This window comes from Sphaeramia orbicularis, chromosome 16 (assembly GCF_902148855.1).
Source record: "Sphaeramia orbicularis chromosome 16, fSphaOr1.1, whole genome shotgun sequence".
Lineage (NCBI taxonomy): Eukaryota > Metazoa > Chordata > Actinopteri > Kurtiformes > Apogonidae > Sphaeramia > Sphaeramia orbicularis.
In genome coordinates this window covers 23,827,703-23,847,607 of record NC_043972.1, presented here as the reverse complement: position 1 = coordinate 23,847,607, position 19,905 = coordinate 23,827,703, and the positions used below count along the sequence as shown (strand labels likewise).

Sequence of the window (19,905 nt, the reverse complement as noted above, 5' to 3'; positions counted from 1 at the left end):
TCCATCACCACGGTCAACATCATCATCTGTGGTAAGAACAACGCTGTTTGCTGGAGTGAAACTGCACTCACTCAGCCTTAGACATAGATGACAGTGACAAATGGGGCTGCAGATTGGAAAATGAGACAAAAGGAAAAAACATTAAATAAAACCCATTATCGTTTACTTTTTTGAAGTGGTGGAAATGAGGAGAAAGGGGTGGGGCTGTCAGCAGAAGATGTAGAAAGACGGACGCTACAATCCAATACAAGGACAGAGCTGCGCAGCAATTTGACAACTTCAGGAAACAATTTCATCTCACCAGACATCCCTTCCCAGTCGTGCCAGAAAACTATAGGGAGGGCTGGGCCGCTTCTGCCCCATTTTGGGACAAATCAAAAGCTATGCTTCAACTTAAGAGGAGACATTTAAAACAATATGTGCGTAGCACTGGGTGTATGGCTTAAAATAAATGAACTGATGATTTTCTTTATGTCTGCATGTACTGAAGTTAAAAAAAAAAAAAAGGACCAATGGTGCTGTAGCTCACTGACATGGTTTTATCAAGAATCAATAACGAGGTAAATGTGCAAGGTTGTCAGGTTCTGCTGCTATGTTAGAGTCCTGTGGTCTTCATGTAGGAGATCAGTCTCCCAGTAGAAGCGGGTGGTACTTTCACTTGAGAATAACTCAACAAATTAAATGAAAGTCCATCTATAACTTCCTATTAGTACTCAACAGTATCTATATTGATATCTCTAACCATTTCCATTTTATAAGCCAGCAAAATATGGCCCATTCTAAGTAAAGGCCAATTTGTAAAAGTCCAAAATTTAAAAATCTAAATTTCTTAAATCTGTGAACAACAGTTGTAGACATGGTCCCAAGGAGGCTTCATAATAAAAAAAAAAAAAAAAAAAAAAAAGATTCCGACCAGTAGTTTCATCAGAGAAGTAAACATACAAAACAATCATTTCAGGTATAGTGAAGCGCCACAGGTAAGCAATGATTGGAGGATAATATTAACAATTATGAAACTACAATGACAAGGTTTGGTTTTTGTTGACAAGAAATGTCTCCAGGGGACGCCATAATCTGGAATTTTGTTGTACAAACTCTCACAGTGACAATTCTCTACTGCAATAAAACAGTACTTGTACATGGAAAATCTAGTGTCCCGGTGCTTTACGGATTCTGGGTGATGCTGTTTGATATGGTGACATATATGTTGTGCTGCCTTAAGCTGAACGTAATTTGCACATGACTGTACGTACTCTGACTGAGTTCCCCCCAGAAATTGAATCGCTTCCATGGCGTTGCTTTAAAGCACATCTAGCCAACACTATGCATGCTTGATATTATAAGTATAGTCATGTCTCATATCTTATCCATGATATCAAAAATAGGCCCCGTATATATTGGTATTTTTGCCCTGTATGCTAGAAAAATGAGGTATTCTCTGATTTCTAATGACAGAATGAGCTGCTGCTGGCGTCAGTTGCTCCAGATACATGTACGAAACCGAAGTCTTAGATCAGAGTCGTCATTAAATTCATGGCTTACTTCGTGTTACAGGACACAGTTGAGGAGAATCGTAACAACTCCTGCTGCAGCGTATAAGTGAGTGGAGTGCGTTAAGACAGCAGCAGTAGTGTGTAAATCAGCACTTTGCGTTGTTATTGTGCTAATTTCTCACACCTGCCCCTGGGAAGCTTTTTGATTAGCAGCTTCACAGCTGTTGCTCCACTTGCAGTGGTTTATCTCCATAAATGATTGCTGATAAATTCTCCAGAGACTGATGCTGAGAGCCTCTGAGATCTAAATGCAAGACTTAAGGAGCAGGGCTGCGAGTTGATATGGTGGAGTGGTATTTGTTCATATTGTGCTCATTAGTGATGGAAGACAAAGTTTTGATGGCAGGTCTTGGTTTTGGAGACATTTTCGAATAAACATGCATTGACATTTAAATGTGACATTTGTTGGGACTTCGCTTTGGGCTGGTTGTTCCGATCGAACATCTAATAGAAACCCACAAGTACACAAATAAGTTCTTGAATCAAATAAGCGAGTTGGAGTTCTTTACGAAAACCGAATCTGACCCAAACAATAATGACAAATGTTTCCATTACTGCCAAATTATATTTTCATTTAGCTGTATTTGCATTTTCAATCTGCGCATTAAAACAACCCTAAGTAGAAATGCCAAATACACCTCAGCATATTTATACTTTATGCTTGAAAGAGGTGCAGCAGTTGATGTATGGAAAAGATAAACACAAGTAAGTGCAGTCACGAGCGTTTTAGCAAATAATTATATGTATATCAATAAGGAGACTGCAACATTTACTGAGTAAATACAACAAACAGAGGTGACATTGTAGATAGGAGTCACTGAGAAACACTACTGCGAGACACAGAGGAAGAAAAAAGTGTGGAGAAAATTGAAAAAAAACGTTATATGATCCAGACCAGTGGTTCAGTTTGGGTGGAAGAAATACATGCCACTCATATGTATAACAATAATAATAATAATAATAATAATAATAATAATAATAATAATAATAATAATAATAATAATAATTTGCATTTATAAAGCACTTTTCGTTCGTCTAACAGCTTCTCAAATATAATCTTAAAGTTTTAATCCACAACAGTGATGATGATGAATCACCTCTCAATGTTTACACAGCTGCAGTGAAGGAATCACATAAATTTGCTTCATCTGTAGGTTTTCTGATAATTATGATCAAATTTGTAAAATATTTAAATGGACACTCACTTCTATCCTCCACATACTGCATGTGCTATTCCAGGTCAAATTAAAGGGGATGTATGTAGTATTGATATTCCAAACCAGGAGTAGAAGTTGTGTGTCAGAACAACAAATCAATATTTTGTATCCAGACTGTATCACGCACTGAATATAAAAGTATAAAGCTCACTGTTTACACACGCATATATTATGTATCATCAAGTTTTCTTCTTCAAACTAAAACTCACAGCCTGTTATTTTGACACTGTCTTATAATTGTCACATGTTGCATCAGCAGATTGTTTACATTTTAGCTCTGTTAGCTTAGCTCTGTTTTTAGACAGAAAACAGCCCCAGTAAAACTACAAATCCCCTGTTTTCTGTACCGCTTGTGTATGTCTGTTTGGAATTGTCCAAACAAGGTCAGAACTGTCACAGTTTAGTCTGAACTGTGGATTAACAAACAGCAACTTAGCAAAGATACTACCATCACATAATAACTTATATACGTTCATAAGCCTCATAATCAAACTCACCTGTGTAGAACAAACGCTGCCATTTGAGCATCAAACTCCATTTTTTTCATTTAGAGCTGTGTAAGGTGCTTCTAGTTTTTACCCCTCTGCCAACACTGGCCTGAGGGGTATTGTAATCATTTTATCGTCTGTCTGTCTGTCCATTCAGCTACATAATCGCATTATCTGAAGAGTGCATTGAGATATCTACACCAAATTTATACTGTAGATGCATCTAGGCATGAAGCTGAAGCCTATTGAAAATACCTCACCTTGACCTATTTTTGGTCAAATGGTGACATGTCTTTTCAGCGTTGTAATCACTATATTTGGCAAGGCGTTATTAAAAGTACGCAGCACGTTATGTTTAATCACTGCTACTTTTTTTGACTCTGAAAGTTGTTTCTTAGTGTTCCTCACCCCACGTGGTCACTTTCTGACTCCAGTCAAAGGCCCTATGCTGTTAGGGCATTTTCAGACTGGGTATCCAGATCCGTGTTGTACCTGGATACGATCACACCTTTCCCGCAGATGTTGCATTCACAAGCACGTACCACAGCCTGTGCCCGTGAACGAGTGGGTGTTACAGGGCTGAAACAGTGGGTGTGGATGGAATTCTGTAGCTATCCAACAAACGCTGAAGTGACAAACCCTTACGTCATCAACCGAGCGACTGTTCTGTTAACAGGCCATATTTGTCTATCTGTTAGCCTGTTTGAGGCAAAGAGAAGAAGAGTGACCTACGCTGGCCCTAATATATCACTGAGTGGTTCGGTTGATAAGGCGAGGCAGTGCTGGGTGGATCCAAGGGCTTTTCAGGAGACAACAGGGACGCTGTCTATGGTCTGGTGGTAATTAGGTCACTTTAGTTGTCGGAGTGGTGATTAGGTCACTTCCGGTCTCGGGTACAGATTGCTTTCACACGGCAACATTCCGTACTGGAATCCACACAGTCTGTACCCAGGACTACCTTCTCAGCTGGACTCGGGTACGGCACTTGCACATGGGACGTTTGCATTCACATTGATAAAATTAAGCGAACTTTGGGGTCCAACATACTCGGATACGGACTCGGATAGCCAATCTGAAAACAGCCTTAAGTTAACTTACCATGGGAGACTGGCAGGGGGACTCACAACTCCCTCTAGTGGTCACATAAATCTATTACGCTGTGGGTATGACTAGATTCAGTCTCCATCTCTACTATCCACTACACTGTCATCTTTGGCAGGACTTCAGAACTCTATTCTAAAGGATACTTTTAGGTCATACTTGCATTTTAGAAGCAGAATAGTAGTAGAAATACTACATACAGCTCTGTTAAGGTTGAAAAGATCTAGCTAGTGCTACATTTAATCTTAGTATCAATATTAATAAACCCTATGAATAGAATAAATGAAGAACAATTGATCTGACTAAGAGGTATAGTATATAGGATTCAATTATCCTTTTAAATTAAAATACTAAAAAAAACAAATTGCATTTCACTGTGATACTCCTACATCCAAACCAACACCGTCAGTGTACATTATCTCCCTCTTTCATCTTAATGTTGTATTTCACGGTCCAAATCCTGACACTGTCGTATTGACCGTTTTCTATTCACCTGTGTTATAACCATGGCTTGACCCACTAATAACCAAGGGAATAAATAAAGTGAGCGACACTTTAATGTGTGTTTAGCAGGTTCTGGTTTTGTTTTGTTCATTCATATGATTCTTTGTTGTACAGTAATATTGCAAATATCACCTTTAAGGACTGTTTGTGTCTGAGCCATGTGCATTGCGTAAACATGAGAGTGTACATCAATGGACCTCTAGATTTCTTCTCTTGATCTGGTACAATTTAGGACAGTGCAGAAGACACAGATTAATGCCCAGGAGTTCCCTAATGTCAAATCAATTTTAATTTAGAAGTAGCTTTAACTCATGTCCGTGAAAGCAGCCTGCAGGTTTAAGGAGATACCATGACACTTTAAAGCTTGTGAACGCTTTCGAGAACCGGGGGCATTTTTCCATAGATATGTGCGCACAGAAATACGATAATGATGTGTGTAAACTGGTCCAATTAAGATGACATTTAGCTTGGAGATGGTTGGAGGTCATGCAAAATACATTAACAGCCTTTTATTTGTGGATTTGATTGTGGGGTGATCTTATATAGATGACAAGTCACAGTGAGATCCTTTAATGAACCTTGTTGTGACACTCATTTTTCTTGTGCGGCTCCATGAAGCTAGCAGTATTATGAAAACAAAGGGTACTGAGGGAATAATACAAGAACATTTGGAGTGAGATGCTTAAATGGACCTTTTGAGTGTGAGAATATAAACCCTGCATACCACCAAGAGGTCTTTTTGAGGGCGAAATAAGATTACAAATCTGCAGGTTATTCAGACAAAGCACATGAAACACAAAAAACTGGGATTTAATGAGGGAATAAAAGATAGAATCTGTGAAGAAAATGTGTTAGTTCACTCAGAGACTCTGAAGGAGCTGGGGTCACTGATGTGCTTGGTGCAATGTCACCATTAGATTAGAAAATTTACAGCTGGATTGAAGGCCGGGGGGGCTTTAAAGAGGACAAATGATAAACCAAATGATGTACAGAATGTCCCTGAAGAGCATTCAATGCAGACATATCTTATAAATGTGAATCCCCTGAGAAAACCTAGCCTGAAATATCTGATACAGAGCAAAACCGTGTATGTTAGGTTATTTTTCCTGGCGGCGCCCTTGATGAAAGATAACTAAAGTTAAAGCAGATGTAGCTTCATTTTCTGTTAGCATGCTTACGGCCCAGCTGTCTGGCCTTAGACCTTCTCAGTAAAAGGCTGCATGAGCTCACGTCTGACCTGCTGGAGAGGTTGAGCAGTTCGTGCTTGTCCGCAACCGTGGACTTGTCCTCTAGCTCCCACATCAGCACGTTGATGAGATGGGAGTTTTTGATCACAATGGGCACCTCTTCAAACATGTGCTCGAAGCCGATGTTAGCCTTCTTCAAGCTAGAGAGTGAGGGAAGAAGACGACAGTGGTCAGTGCTGTTCCCATTTACCAGCCTTTTCAGAATATATACAGTCAAAATAAGTCACGTGTTTTGTGATGTTAGTCAGTCTTCCTACATATTTACCTTGAACGTGCACTTTACGCTTTGGATTTACACATATTTATACATTCACTAGTGAAAAGTGCTTTTCTATACAAGTCTTTGTTTTTAGCTTGCTTGGGTTTTTTAAAAAATAATTTCTAAGCGCAGTGGATCCATTTATGCGCAAAATCTGCAATTAAGGCAGCACACAAAAGTAAGTAATCATCAGTACGACGGGTGGTGTTGCAACAAATGTAACACAGCTCATTTAACATCTGTTTTGGTTTGTTTTGAGGGCAGAGATCCCCTTAGGTCTACTTCTGAAATATTTCCACATTTTACTGCTTGCTGGCATATGCTTATACTTATTACAACAAAGGCTGCAAAATGGAATATTACATTGTTACCACTTGGCTTGTACTTCAAATACAGTAAACTGCAACTCGACCATATAAAAGTAAAATGAACAATACCGCTGTGCATGTTGCATTTTGTTATCTGGAAATGGTGTGATACAATAGGGTGTCCATATTGTATACCCCGAGCAACCTAAGGCTTGGTAGCTTAAATGACTTTTTTATGGGCTCTGCTGAAAGCACTGACTGATTTTTAACCACCTCTTTTTTTTTTTTTTTTGCTGCCGAGGAGCTAAAAGCTGCATCTCTGCTTCTCTGACATGGCCCTGTTAGCACAAAATGAAACTTCAAACTTTGCTTAATGTCTCACATAAATCCACTAGCATTGACTGACTGGTTTGATTCCGCCTGTCACTTGTGCACCATGCATGAGCTACAAACTAATGTCTGTCTATGCCTAATGTGGGCTTGTTAGATGCGTCGTGTTTGTTATGAGATCAATACGCTCACTACATTAATCCTCCAAGTGCACTGTACCACAAAGATGTTTATATTATAGTTGTCTGTGTGATGAATGGAGATGTGGAGCATCATTTGATTCTGATGCAGTAATTCTTAAAATGTTGTTTTGTATTCCGAATAGAGCACCACCTGAGGCAAACTTAAAGGAGAAACTGCTGTAGAGGAAGTGGACAATCCTGCCTCAGGGTCTGAATAAGGAGGACATGAATCAGTATGCGCAACAGCAGTCCATAAGGAAAATCGAAACCAGAATAAATGCTGTTTGTGTATCTATATTGGCACAATTATCCACCTCGAATGCTTTAAAATATGCTCCCTGCATATTTTGACCTTTTCACATGCCTGAATATGGGTACAATAAGCCATCCAGGAGGAGGAAATACATTTCAGCATTTTTTAGGCAGGACAAATTGCTCAACCCTAGTGGACTTTGGCACATTTAATGCCATGCTCTTTCCAAGTTGAGCCCCGCTGGACAAAGCCAAAGGTTGACTCTACAGGCTGACAAATTTGATGCTTCAGATTGTGTGCTGAAGTGGAGGCTATTGACCACTGCCTCCGTAGCCCAGCGGACTTGGAGGGCAGTTCAAAGGGAAGGGGTCTATTCAGCACTCATCTATCCATGCCTTTCATTTCAAAAAGGTACACAATATATGCACACTTATGTAACATCAAATACACCAACATGAAAGGGACTGCTTTTTCTGCATATTGTAGAGGGGGGGGTTGAGACACTTTTGAAGTTTTGCATCTTTGAAAAAAGAAACATTATTGATATTCAAATTTTTAGTCTCTCCTGAAAATAATAGGATAGAGCCAAGATTGTTGTAATGTGGTGATATTGTCCTTCCTTACCCTGAGCTGCCCTCCTTCAATCATGGGCTTATTGGGAACACTGAAAGCTACAGATTGGAATTGTAATAAATCATAGGAACTAATGAAAAGCTGCAGAAATGAGAAGGATCCTGACTCTGGGCCAAACACACTGGGTCAATAACGGAGTGGCTGGCAATAGAGACGCACAGGTGGAGAAACAGAGGAAACTGGGAAGAATAATGAAAAGATGCTGCTAAACCATTCCTTCTCCTTGCAAATGGAGCTACTTTTAAGGGATTTAAAAGTGCATATGTGAGGTTTTGAAGAGACAGTTATCCGGTACCTCTGGGACTTTTAAGCCGGGCCGGCGTAGGTACACACACATGTCCGTATGTATTTGTTTATGCATGTGAGGATGTGTGCCACCCTAAACTGCCTAGAAAATGGTCCCCTCATTACATTCATTTTTAGCTGCAATTTAAAAGCAATTACGATAAGCCTTGGGGTCACAAACAGCATAAACATGGTACATTTGTTTGACGGGCAAGGGCGTACTGATAAATCATCAGTAGCAGCATCCATCTCCAACAGCTACTAAACGCCTCCCCTGTGGATGCCCAAGCCTATATTTGCATCCTCTGAATAAGCAGAATCAAGAGAGTAAAAATGCAAAACGCCTATTTTATATTTCTGTGACAGTGCAAAAATAAATGCACAAAAACAAACACATGATTCATTTGTGAACATCTGCACTTCTCTCCATGTAGTCATGAAATAAGACCCAATATCATTATGTCCAGATACTATGGAATGGGTTACTCACCCCTCAGGTGTGAAGTCCTTCTCTTTGCAGATCTCCATGAGTTTTGGAGTAAGCCTGTAGGCCTTGAGGGACAGGGAACCCTGGGCTGTCTTTATGGGGTCTACAGAGACAATAAAGAGTGAGAGGTGAGAGTTAAAACATTAAACAGATTAACATTTCAACAAGTAACAATCCTGAAAATAAGTAATTTATGTGTAGCTGTGGAGTGGTAATTGTGTTTACTGAAAATTAAAGCGAAGCGGTGTGTGCAAAGTACTATACTGGGGGTGTTTTCTTGTTCCACCGCTCTCAGACGTGTCAATTTACAACTCTAAGTCTAACTGATAAGGAAATGACAGATCTCTTGAGAAAAGTTAAAACAAAAAAGCCCTGATAAAATGGTGCTGGCTGGAGAAGAGCGATCATAAAAATCGTGGAAGATGCAGTGGCTCCCCGTCAGGTCTCTCACTCTCTACACTGATTTTGTCATTTAATTGAAATCCTGCCATCTCACTTTTTTTTTTTAGGGATAGATAACGTTTATTCCCTTTGAAGAGAGTTTTCCTCTGCCGTGTTAAAGCTCTGTGACAAAAGATGAAAGTTAAAACGGCTTTCTACACGAGTCTCTGAAGATGAAAATGTTGGCTGCATCTATTCCATTTCCTGTTTATGCTTGTTGCTACAGAAAGAGACGGCAGGAATATTGGCTCCGACTGTGCCAGCTAACAGGCACCAGAAAGGCTACCGGAAATTTCAGTCTGACTTATTCTCTTGCCTGCAAGCCTACTGTGACGAGCAGTGTTCCTAAAGCGTAGCAAGACCCACAGAAGATTGACAATTGACAGTTAATCTACAGTCCCACAGGCCAATAATAGCTGAGACTGAGGCTGGTGACATCCGACCCTCCTATATTTACAGGACGCTCGCTCCCTGCATTAACGTCCTTTAAGATGCAGTGTGAGGATCATAGACTTGGGCAGTGGGGCTTTATCTTTTCCGGCCAGGAGAGGCTTGTCTTGAGCACATTACATATGCATGTGATCTGCTGGTCAATAGGCAATAAAATGCAATGGAGGACAAGGAGGGGTGGGGGTGGGGGGGGTTGTTTCTATAGTGTACTGCATTGGCAACAAGGATTTAGGACCTTTTCAGTTGAGTTTCAGCTAGACAGGTTCTACCTAATAAACAATCGAGGCATATAAATACAGTGAGGTCAACTGTTTGCATCCTGAAAATGGTGAAAATAAACTGCAACTTGTTATAAGTTAGTTGTAATATAAGTTATAATATGCACTCTCATTCAATTATTGCCTTCCAGCTTAGATTTTTTTTTTAATTTTTTTATGTACATCGATGCCCTCACAAGTGCTGTTTTTGCTATTGTACATAAACATCATATAGATTTAGTAAAGATTAAATCTTTTTTGTAACTATGTTTTATTAATTTTAGAAAAAGAAAAGAAAGAATCATCTCTCTCTTTGGAGGGACACAGTACATCAAAGCATTTTACATGTACAGGGTGGGGAAGCAAAATTTACAATGAACATTTAGTTGTTTTTTCTCAGCAGGCACTACATCAATTGTTTTGAAACCAAACATATATTGATGTCATAATCATACCTAACACTATTATCCATACCTTTTCAGAAACTTTTGCCCATATGAGTAATCAGGAAAGCAAACGTCAAAGAGTGTGTGATTTACTGAATGCACTTGTCACACCAAAGGAGATTTCAAAAATAATTGGAGTGTCCATAAAGACTGTTTATAATGTAAAGAAGAGAATGACTATGAGCAAAACTATTACGAGAAAGTCTGGAAGTGGAGGAAGCAACAAAAAACGTACTAAAGCTTTTATTAAAGCTCTCAAATCCAAAATCCTAAAGGATCCAACCAAATCCATGAGAAAAATAGCAATTGAACTTGAGGTAGACGACAAGACCGTTAGAAATGCAGTAAAATATGATTTGAAGTTAAAATCTTACAGAAGAACACCAAAACACTTGTTGACAACAGCAACAAATCCAACTTTAGCAATTTTTGGGAATCATGTTTATGGCCACCTTCTAGCCCAGATCTAAACCCTTTGGATTATGCTATTTGGGGCGTTTTAGAACATGCTACCAATAGAACATCACACAGCAATGTCGACTTTCTCAAAGATACTATTAAAGAAGAATGGGAGAAGTTGTCACCCGAATATTTGAGAAACACTTGCGCAAGTTTCAGGAAGCGTGTGAAGGCAGTTATTGAGAAAGAAGGAGGACACATAGAATAAAAACATTTTCTATTATGTACATTTTCTTGTGGCAAATAAATTCTCATGACTTTCAATAAACTAATTGGTCATACACTGTCTTTCAATCCCTGCCTCAAAATATTGTACATTTTGCTTCCCCACCCTGTACAGTATACAATCATCCCCAAAGTACAGAGGTCCATTTCCCTCAGATGCATTGACACAATGAGGTTTCCATTCTGATTCCATCCTATCCACCCACCCACCCAGTGGCCCAGGTTCACTCCTTCAACAAAACCCACCTAACACCTGCCCATCCACCCATAAGATTACACTATTTTTGAGTCATGTTTTGTCTTCAGTTCATGTAGAACATTCAGCCCAACATGATCTTTTACTGGGCCGGATCAGTAAAAGAATAACACAATAACCCATAAATAATGTCAAGCCCAAACTTTTTCTGTTTTAAAGTGGAAAAAAGCACAGTTTTATTAAGAAAATGTTTACATCTACAAACTGTGAATAACATGACAAAAACCTGAAATTTCTTAAGAAAAATAAGTGAAGTTGTGACACTATTATGTCTCAGATTATCATTCACATATGTACATTACAACTTCCAGACCACAGTGGATCTACAAAAGCTCAAAACATTTAGTAACAGGGGTAATACTGTTAAAATTGCACTTATTTCACTACAGACATTTTAGCTTGCTGATATTTTTTCAGGTTATTAAATTGTTTTTGTGAAAGGCTGCTTTCAAAATGCTTGTAAATATAAACATTTTGATGTGATTTTACTTTTTTACACTAAAACAAAGGGAAAAATTTGGAGTAGTCATTAACTATAGGTTGTTATAGTATTTTACTTTTACTGATCTGGCTATAGGTGGCTGCTGAAGTAAAAGGACTCAGACACCCGCAGGCCGTATGTTTGACACCCCTGATGTAGAATGAAATAAGTACTCAAATAATTCAATCATTCATGCTACTGGAAAAAAAACACAAGATCAAATTTTCTGACCATATCATCCAAGCACACATATAAACTTTCAATATTATGCATCGTCAAAACAAAGATGCACAAAACTGAAAGTTTATATGCATGTTATATGTTTTGCTTTTGGGGGAAAGTTTTAAAGTTAGTGGGTCAGGTCATTGGTCAAGTAGTCCCTGTCAATCCTAATTTATGCATTCTGTATATTTACCCAGAAGATTTATTAATTTCTAACAACACAAGTTCCTTACTCAATATTTGTCTCCTGGAAGCTAAATGATGTATAACTTGTTTTTGGAAGAAGTAAACCATCTGTGGGTTATCACAATGGCTGAAGGGAATGAAGGATTTTCTTGCTTCGAGGAAATTAGTTAGACCATGATAAATAAACTAAAGTTTTGGGGAAAATTGAGCATTTTCTACAACTTCCTGAATGGCTATAATGCACAAGATGATGGGCGAAATGATGATGAAATGAACTGAACTAAGAGGCTGCTCTCCCCCATTTTTCTTTTTTTTTCCTTTTACAAGTGGTGTGCATCTTACTTAAGCTCTTCTTCGTATTATTTTTTTCTTTTGTCTATTTTTTGCTAAATGTAACAAAGTGGTGTGCATCAATACCCTCTTGAGACCCAGCAATGTATTGTTGGACTCTGCAGGGGACAAGAGTTTTACAGCATTACTTTAAAAAAACAAGAAAAAAAAAAGGAAAGGATATTCCACACATAAAAAGGTACATAAAAAATGTATCTGGAAACAGCATAATAGAATATATTATATATAGACAATTATTTAATGTTTAAAAAAAAAAAGCCTAAACTTTTATTTTCCTGAGTCTCAGGAGGATATTGTGCATCTTAATTATTTTTAACAGTGCAGTCTTATTTAAAAGGCTGCCTCTGAAAACGCTAATTCCTATTTTATGTGCCCAACTCAAATTCTGCAGATATTACCTGCACAGACCTGATGAACATTAGCTCTGTCTGTCCATCTTAACCTCTGCGACAGTTCGCCTCCTCAAAGAAAACTGTTGTCATGGCGAACATATTAAACATGGTGGTTTAACAACCTTCTCTAATTCTAAGCTGTCACTGGACGGAAGCCATTAGCTCGCCCGTTGGCCACCTGATTGATCGATCCATCGGTATAAAATGACCGGGAAGCTAATGACGGAGAGAACAAAAAAGGAATCAATTTTTTTCCCCTTTGACGTTAAACAGAGATAATGTCAATTCCTTTGAGGCGCTTTGATCCATTAAGCGTTGCATTATTGATTGACATTAACGAAGGCCCTCGTTCAGAATGAGAAAGGGGCTGGCTGCCTGTTTCAGTGACCGGCTGGCTGCCTGGCAGGACCAGATCACAGAGGTTCACATGTCAGATGGTTAACATTAATCTCTGTCCATCACAGATTTGTACAATCAGAGAGCATGACAACCCTAAAGTGATTCTAAAAATGAAGAACAGGGACAAGAGGGAGTCTTTACACTCACCAGAACTGAAACATTGATGAAATTCAAAGCTGTTTTCATTACTTTTTAAAATGACACGTCCTGTTGCTGCCACTTCCTTGGCTTGAAGAGAGAAGATAAACACTAGGCTGTTAAAATGAAAGACCTTGATTTCAGGTCAGTGAGCCTGCGAGCCTTTATACTTTACATTATTTTTCAGCTCATAAACCTCAAGGAGGAAGACCCAGCGTGCAGACAAGGGCTCAAAATGAGGATTTTTAACAATGTCTACATTTTATTATATTTCTGATAAATAAAAAGACATGCTTGGTTATTCCATGTAATAATAAATTCATACAATGCTCCTAAACACATTCAGAGGACGATCATAAATTCTGAACGTATGAACATCTGCAGCTGTACGTGTTTTTGCCTATCTTTGATATGGACACGTTTGAGCCCTAAAACCACTTTCTAAATTTCAGTATAATCTCCTCCCACATCAATCTCACTGATTTATTGTACAGACTTCTGGATTAAAAAAAACAGCCTAGAATATCACAACAGTTTTCTCTGCAGGCACTATTCTTAGATGTGTACATACTGATTAAAGAGACTCGATTTGATTGTCGGTATTTAACGATGGCTCAAGTCTAAACTGATATGAACCATAAATAAGCATAATCACCTCCAAAGAAGCTGTGCCATTCTAGGCAATTAATTTTTTATCCTGCTGTACGGTTGATTTGTTTGTAAAATCTACAGTCTGTTAAGAAGAGAGTTTCAGCATTATTTGAGGATTACTGTGTTTACGTAAACTGTAATCAGGCTGCTAAAACAATACTCCACTTGCATGTACTCCTTGAATCTGCATGTCCCGGCATAAATCAACACTTTAATTGGTTTGTATTATTTGGTGAAAAGCAGTAATGCATAAACACATAATGATGGCATAGTCTTTAATGCACACCTCGATGTAGGTCTAATATAATGGAAATAAGCGCATTAGACTCAGCACTGCCTATTCTCTTATTTACTGTTGAGGAGAATCATGTAATGTTTGTGCAGCTTGATCCTCAAAACACATGCTCTAACTGAATAGGGAGTCGTTTCCTGTGAAATGAGGCTGCCAACTGTAGCTGGAGCGAGAGGTGAAGCTGACCTGGCACACCATCAGCCTAACAACTCAAATTGTTTGAACTCAGTTGGCATTACTCAAAGAACAGGGCGTTTGAAGGAGGAACTGAGACCAGAAGGTGCATAAATCTATGTGAAACGACGTCTATTCTCTGGGAGTGGTCCTACTTAAAAGTTTTCTGACATTTTTTTTTTTTACCACAAATATATTAGTTTGATATTTTCCTTGTTTCCGTGTTTCGCAGTGCACAGGTGAATCGCTCATGCTTGTACTTGCCGTAAATGAGGACGACCGACTCTTCGATGGCGTGCTGGTAGCTGAACTGGGAGTCGAGCAGTGCCCGGCTGACAAAAGAGCCATAGTAGGTGGACTGGTACCAGCCCACATGCAGATGGTCAATGTTGACGTGACGCAGTGAACGCATCATCTCCATCTGGTACTGGACTAGAGGCAGAGGAAGAGGTAGGAAGCAGGGAGAGAGAGAGAGAAAGAGAAGGAATGAGACAAGAGAAAGAAATAATTTAATTCAGAAATAATTTCACTGAAATCAGCTTGTTTTATTTTTTTTTCTTTTTTGTTTGTTTTTGTTTTTTGGATCTGTGCATATCTGCTCTCCATCTGGAGCTGGACATGGTGTACGAACAGTACAGGCGAGGAAGCGAGAGGATGTGAAAAGCATGAGAAATGCAATGGAGAAAAAAAAACAGCATCCAGGATGTGAGGAAAAGCAAAGGCTCCATCATCCGTTATCAAGTGGTTGTGGCGATTTCTCAAACAAACATCAACTGCGACCACCAGCTGCCCTTTCATTCATTATGTCAGTAAACACTGGGCAGATGCAGAGACAGGCTTCAGCTACAAGAAAGAAGGCTAGATACATTACACGGAGAGCCATTTCATTACGCTAGACACATCCTAAGGATGCAGCGCCAGGAACGCACGCAAACCTGCCTCGCTAGCTGTAAGTAACAGCCACAGTAAGCGAGCAAAAAAGAATCTTCATGCAGCCCAGCTAGGGAAGGCTGATAAATCAGGGTGTTATTGGGCAGCTGTGGCCCTCTAGACCCCGGTCTGTAGAGCACATCCTTCTCCTGCTGTGGCCGTTAACAAGAACAAACTGAAGGGCTGGAATAGGGGGAGGGTGGGAAGCAGATGAAAAAAAAAAAAAAGTATACAAGATTAAAAGGTACGACTTCGGAAAGACAGACATGGGCTGTCGAGGAAGGGAGAAGATTAAGAAATAAGTAGAAAGTGAGAACAGGTCCAGAACAGAGAAGCGGAGGTGGAAAACCATAGCGTTATTATAAGGGTGACATTTACGGCTCTTTTTAATGACCTGAATTCGACCCCTGGTGGAAATGTTACGCAAAGTAGGGAACAACTTCAGTCAAAATACCATACATTCAACATTTCAGCCGGTCACTTTTAACCATTTGACATTACACAGAGAGTCTGAGAACTACACACAGCATCTTCTGCTTAATTTGAATCAACTTATCTTGTCTTTAACCAGCGCTACTCCAACATGCACACACACACAGACACACATTTCTCTCTCACTGTCATTTGTATTACTGCTCCTGCAGCACAATGAAAACAAATGCTAACGGTTTGCACGTCATTAAACATTCAACTTCAGCAGCAGTACAGCAGGAGAAGAAGGGCAGCATTGAGGTAACCTCTTTCCAGTTACAATCTTGTTGAATTACAAAAAAAAAACAAAAAAAAAAACAGCTGGATTCAGACGGTCAAGCAGAAGGCCCTTTTCACTGTCTTTCGTTCGGGTGAGGACTGAACATACCAATCTACCCTTTTAATCTTGCCTTTTATTTAGTGATTGACATGGTCAGTGAGACAAAGGCAAGCAGAGTAGATAGACAAACGAAATACAGGGGGGAAGGTGGGAAGGATGGAGAGGAAGTGAAAGGGGTGCACCGTATATAAAGGGGAAGAGAGAGATTGCAGACCGTGTAGCAATTTTCTGACAAACCACAGGAGAAGGAGGTGTCAGGTGGTGTCTGGTTCAGCATGTGTGTTTCTTACATGCAGTGGCAAACTCACAGGAGAATGTGTGTAGAGTACATTTCATAGAGAAAAATTAGATGGTGGGCAGAGCAGGTGGGAGCGGATGCAAGAGTATTGTTTGTAATTCTAAGTCTATACTGACAGATGAGAAGCGAACAAGAATTAAAAAATGAAGTGGGTGTGACAAGAAAAAACAGAGAGAGAGCATCAAGTAGGAGAGTGCTGGTGACATCCTAAGAGGTAGAGTGTAAGAGAGGTTCTGCCCAGGAGCTGGCTGGAAGCAATCACAAAAATACGCAGACCTCAATGGAGAGCGGCTACTGTATCAGTCTGTACACCTCTTTGCCAATTAGTATGGGTACTTACCTCTGCAACGCCACTGAGGCGTGGACCTGCTCCTACACCCTATCATTAGCAGGGAAATTGTGCACAAAGTGATCTGTCTCTGAAGCACGCGCTAAAGGCTAAAGGATTGACAACTGTAGCAGGAGAAAACCAATCAGGTCGCTCTCTTGTCTTATTCAATAAGCAACTCTCATACAAGTTCTACATAAACACGCTGGCTATTGTTCTGCGAGTGTACTTCTTAACTGTATAATCAGTGTCAAAGCATTTTGTTTTGTAAAATGAAGACTAAGATGTGTCTATTTGCTTAGAAATATGACATTTTCTCCACATTCTATCTGCGTCTAACTAGTACAGACTCAGGCTTTATATCAGGGGTGTCAAACATGTGGCACAGGGGCCAAACAAGACCTGCCAAAGGTTCCAACCCAGCCTGTGGGATGAATTTGTGAAATGCAAAAATTATACTTAAGATATTCACAAAAATTTTAGTTCAGGTTCCACATACAGATCAGTAAAATATTATCATAATGACCTATAAATACTCACAACTCCATTTTTTTTCTCTGTAAATGTAAACATTTTTATGTAGTTTCCCTGTATTTACACTAAAACAAACTATCATTTCACAAGAAACATAAATATCCTGAAAAAATATGAACAACCTGAAATGTTTTAAGAGAAGTAAGTGTAATTTTAACAAATTCTGCCTGTTACTAAATGTTTTGTGTATTTGTAGATCCATTGTGATCTGTAAGTTGTAATGAACATGTGAAAATGATAAACTGAAATATAATGTTGTTAAAATTGCACTTATTTTTCCAAACAAATATTAGGTTGTTCATGTTATTCACATTGTTTTAAATGACAGTTTGTAGATGTAAACACTTTCACCATGTAAGGAAAGTTTGGAGTTGTCATTATTTATATATGATTATGTTATTATTTTACTGGTCCAGCCCACTTCAGACCAAATTTGGCTGAATTTGGCCCCTGAACTGAAATGAGTTTGACACCCATGCTTTATTTTAACATGTCTCACTGTTGTTTTAATGGCATGACAATATTACAGTAATTCATTATTCAGTTACTTTATTATTTTATTGGTTTTATTTTGCCATTATGGAATTCTGTTAAATTGGGTGAAGAGATAAATATAGAGCTTGACACATACAATTAGTGTGTAATTCCCAAATGAATAGAAAAAAAAAAAATCCAAGCAAGGATGACAAAGTCTTGAATCACAAGGGGATAAAGATATTTGAGAGTATAGAGCATATGCAGCCCTGACGTTAGAACCTGAATAACATTTCATTCTGTCTGATCTTTTAAGTAAAGGTATTCACTACACTCTTGCACTTACTTTCTGGTAAACTGCTACAGTGCATTCAGAAGGACTTCAAAGTCATTGACTTCAATTCCTCTGATCTAAAATGCTGGAACGGCATCCCACAGAATGTCCTTGAGATGTCTTTACAAATAAGTCCATTCAAGTCATTTCTGTCAAATTCAAAGACAGAACTGTGAAAAGGCATAGATCTGGGGAAGGGTATGAAATACTTTCTGATAGGCTGGAAATATCAAAAGTATGGAGTAAGGTGCAAAGAAACTCAAAGAATTTACTCGACAGCATTTTCTCAGAACTGGTAGGTCAACTGAGCAGGTGAGAGCTAACAAGTGATAAGGAGCAGTGTATACAAATATACAAAAAGAATCTGAACAGATATGGTGACACATGTCGCCCCCTTCACAAACAACCTTCTGCTGTGTTGAAAACCCTGCCAATGGAATCAAATGCAGGCCATGTAATCTTAAAATAGAGGGTTCTAAAGTCGCATTCTGAAGTATTATGGGAACGAGTAATTTGAACAAAACAATGATTTGAGGTTTTTTGCTCGACAAAAAAATGTACAAAGAAATGGTTTTGTCACAATATCTGGCTCAATGAAGGGTGTGATCATTGCTTGGATTGTCAGGTTGTTATATTGTATGGTGTGTGTGTATATATACATGGAGGCGGGGACGTAGGTTGGCGTACAGATGTAGATATACTTTGGTGTGTATGTATATGTGAATGTGACTGTATGTGTATGGGTGTACAGGTTTGTAGGGGTGTGTATATATGTTTACGTATAATCATAATCTTATGTTGTAAAACTTGATTAAGCATGAACAGTCAGAGGACATGGATTGAGGGGTAGGACAGGATAAGCGTTAGTTTCTTCCTACTCTCTTTCAGGCACAACAGTTGTTCTTTTTTTCTGTTATTCTATGTTTTATTTTTGTTTTGTTTTATTTCCGTATGTTTTGTATTATGTTTGTGTCTGAAATAAACTAAATGAAAAAACTAAACTGTTGAGGAAAATGTAGAGATTGCTGATCATTTGCTAGCAAAAAAAAAAAAAAAACAAGATACATACAAGAACATAAAAAATAAATAAATAAAAATGTCATTTCATTTGCATGTGACTGGTCTACAGTATGTGTTGTGTTCCTGTGTGTTCAGGTAGTGATTGGTTGAAATCAGAGGGTCAGTTTCGGTGTGTGTTGCGATATTAAGATTAAGATTCTTCTAGATTTTTTACGCCACAAAAAACTTAAGTTACAGCTTCCTTCGATCGCACACTTGCACATATTAACAATACAATAGCGATTAGCTTAACTTTGCAGCTCTACTAAGCACAGAATAAAGATTTATAGGCTTTTGCTCAAGCTGTATATATATATATACATGATTACATTTGTTCCTGATAATTGTTCCACATGAATATCAATTAAATGTCTTTCATGAATAATGAAGCTAAAATCTCTTAACAGTACTATAACCAGTGGCTCTTTGTATAATTTAATAATACACAAAGAGGAAAGGCCAAGAAAATT

General features: G+C 38.7%; 1 protein-coding gene across 1 annotated transcript in view; it reads right to left on the bottom strand.

The window, feature by feature from the left end:
* Window positions 1-19,905, bottom strand: part of LOC115435966 (eukaryotic translation initiation factor 3 subunit H) — a 64,930-nt gene that overhangs the window by 16,078 nt on the left and 28,947 nt on the right. Inside the window, exons 3-5 of the mRNA XM_030158614.1 lie at window positions 14,932-15,099; window positions 8,851-8,950; window positions 6,101-6,250 (exon numbers count right to left, since the gene is read on the bottom strand). Of these exons, the coding sequence (XP_030014474.1) occupies window positions 6,101-6,250; window positions 8,851-8,950; window positions 14,932-15,099 (418 nt within the window). The remainder of the gene's footprint in view (window positions 1-6,100; window positions 6,251-8,850; window positions 8,951-14,931; window positions 15,100-19,905) is intronic.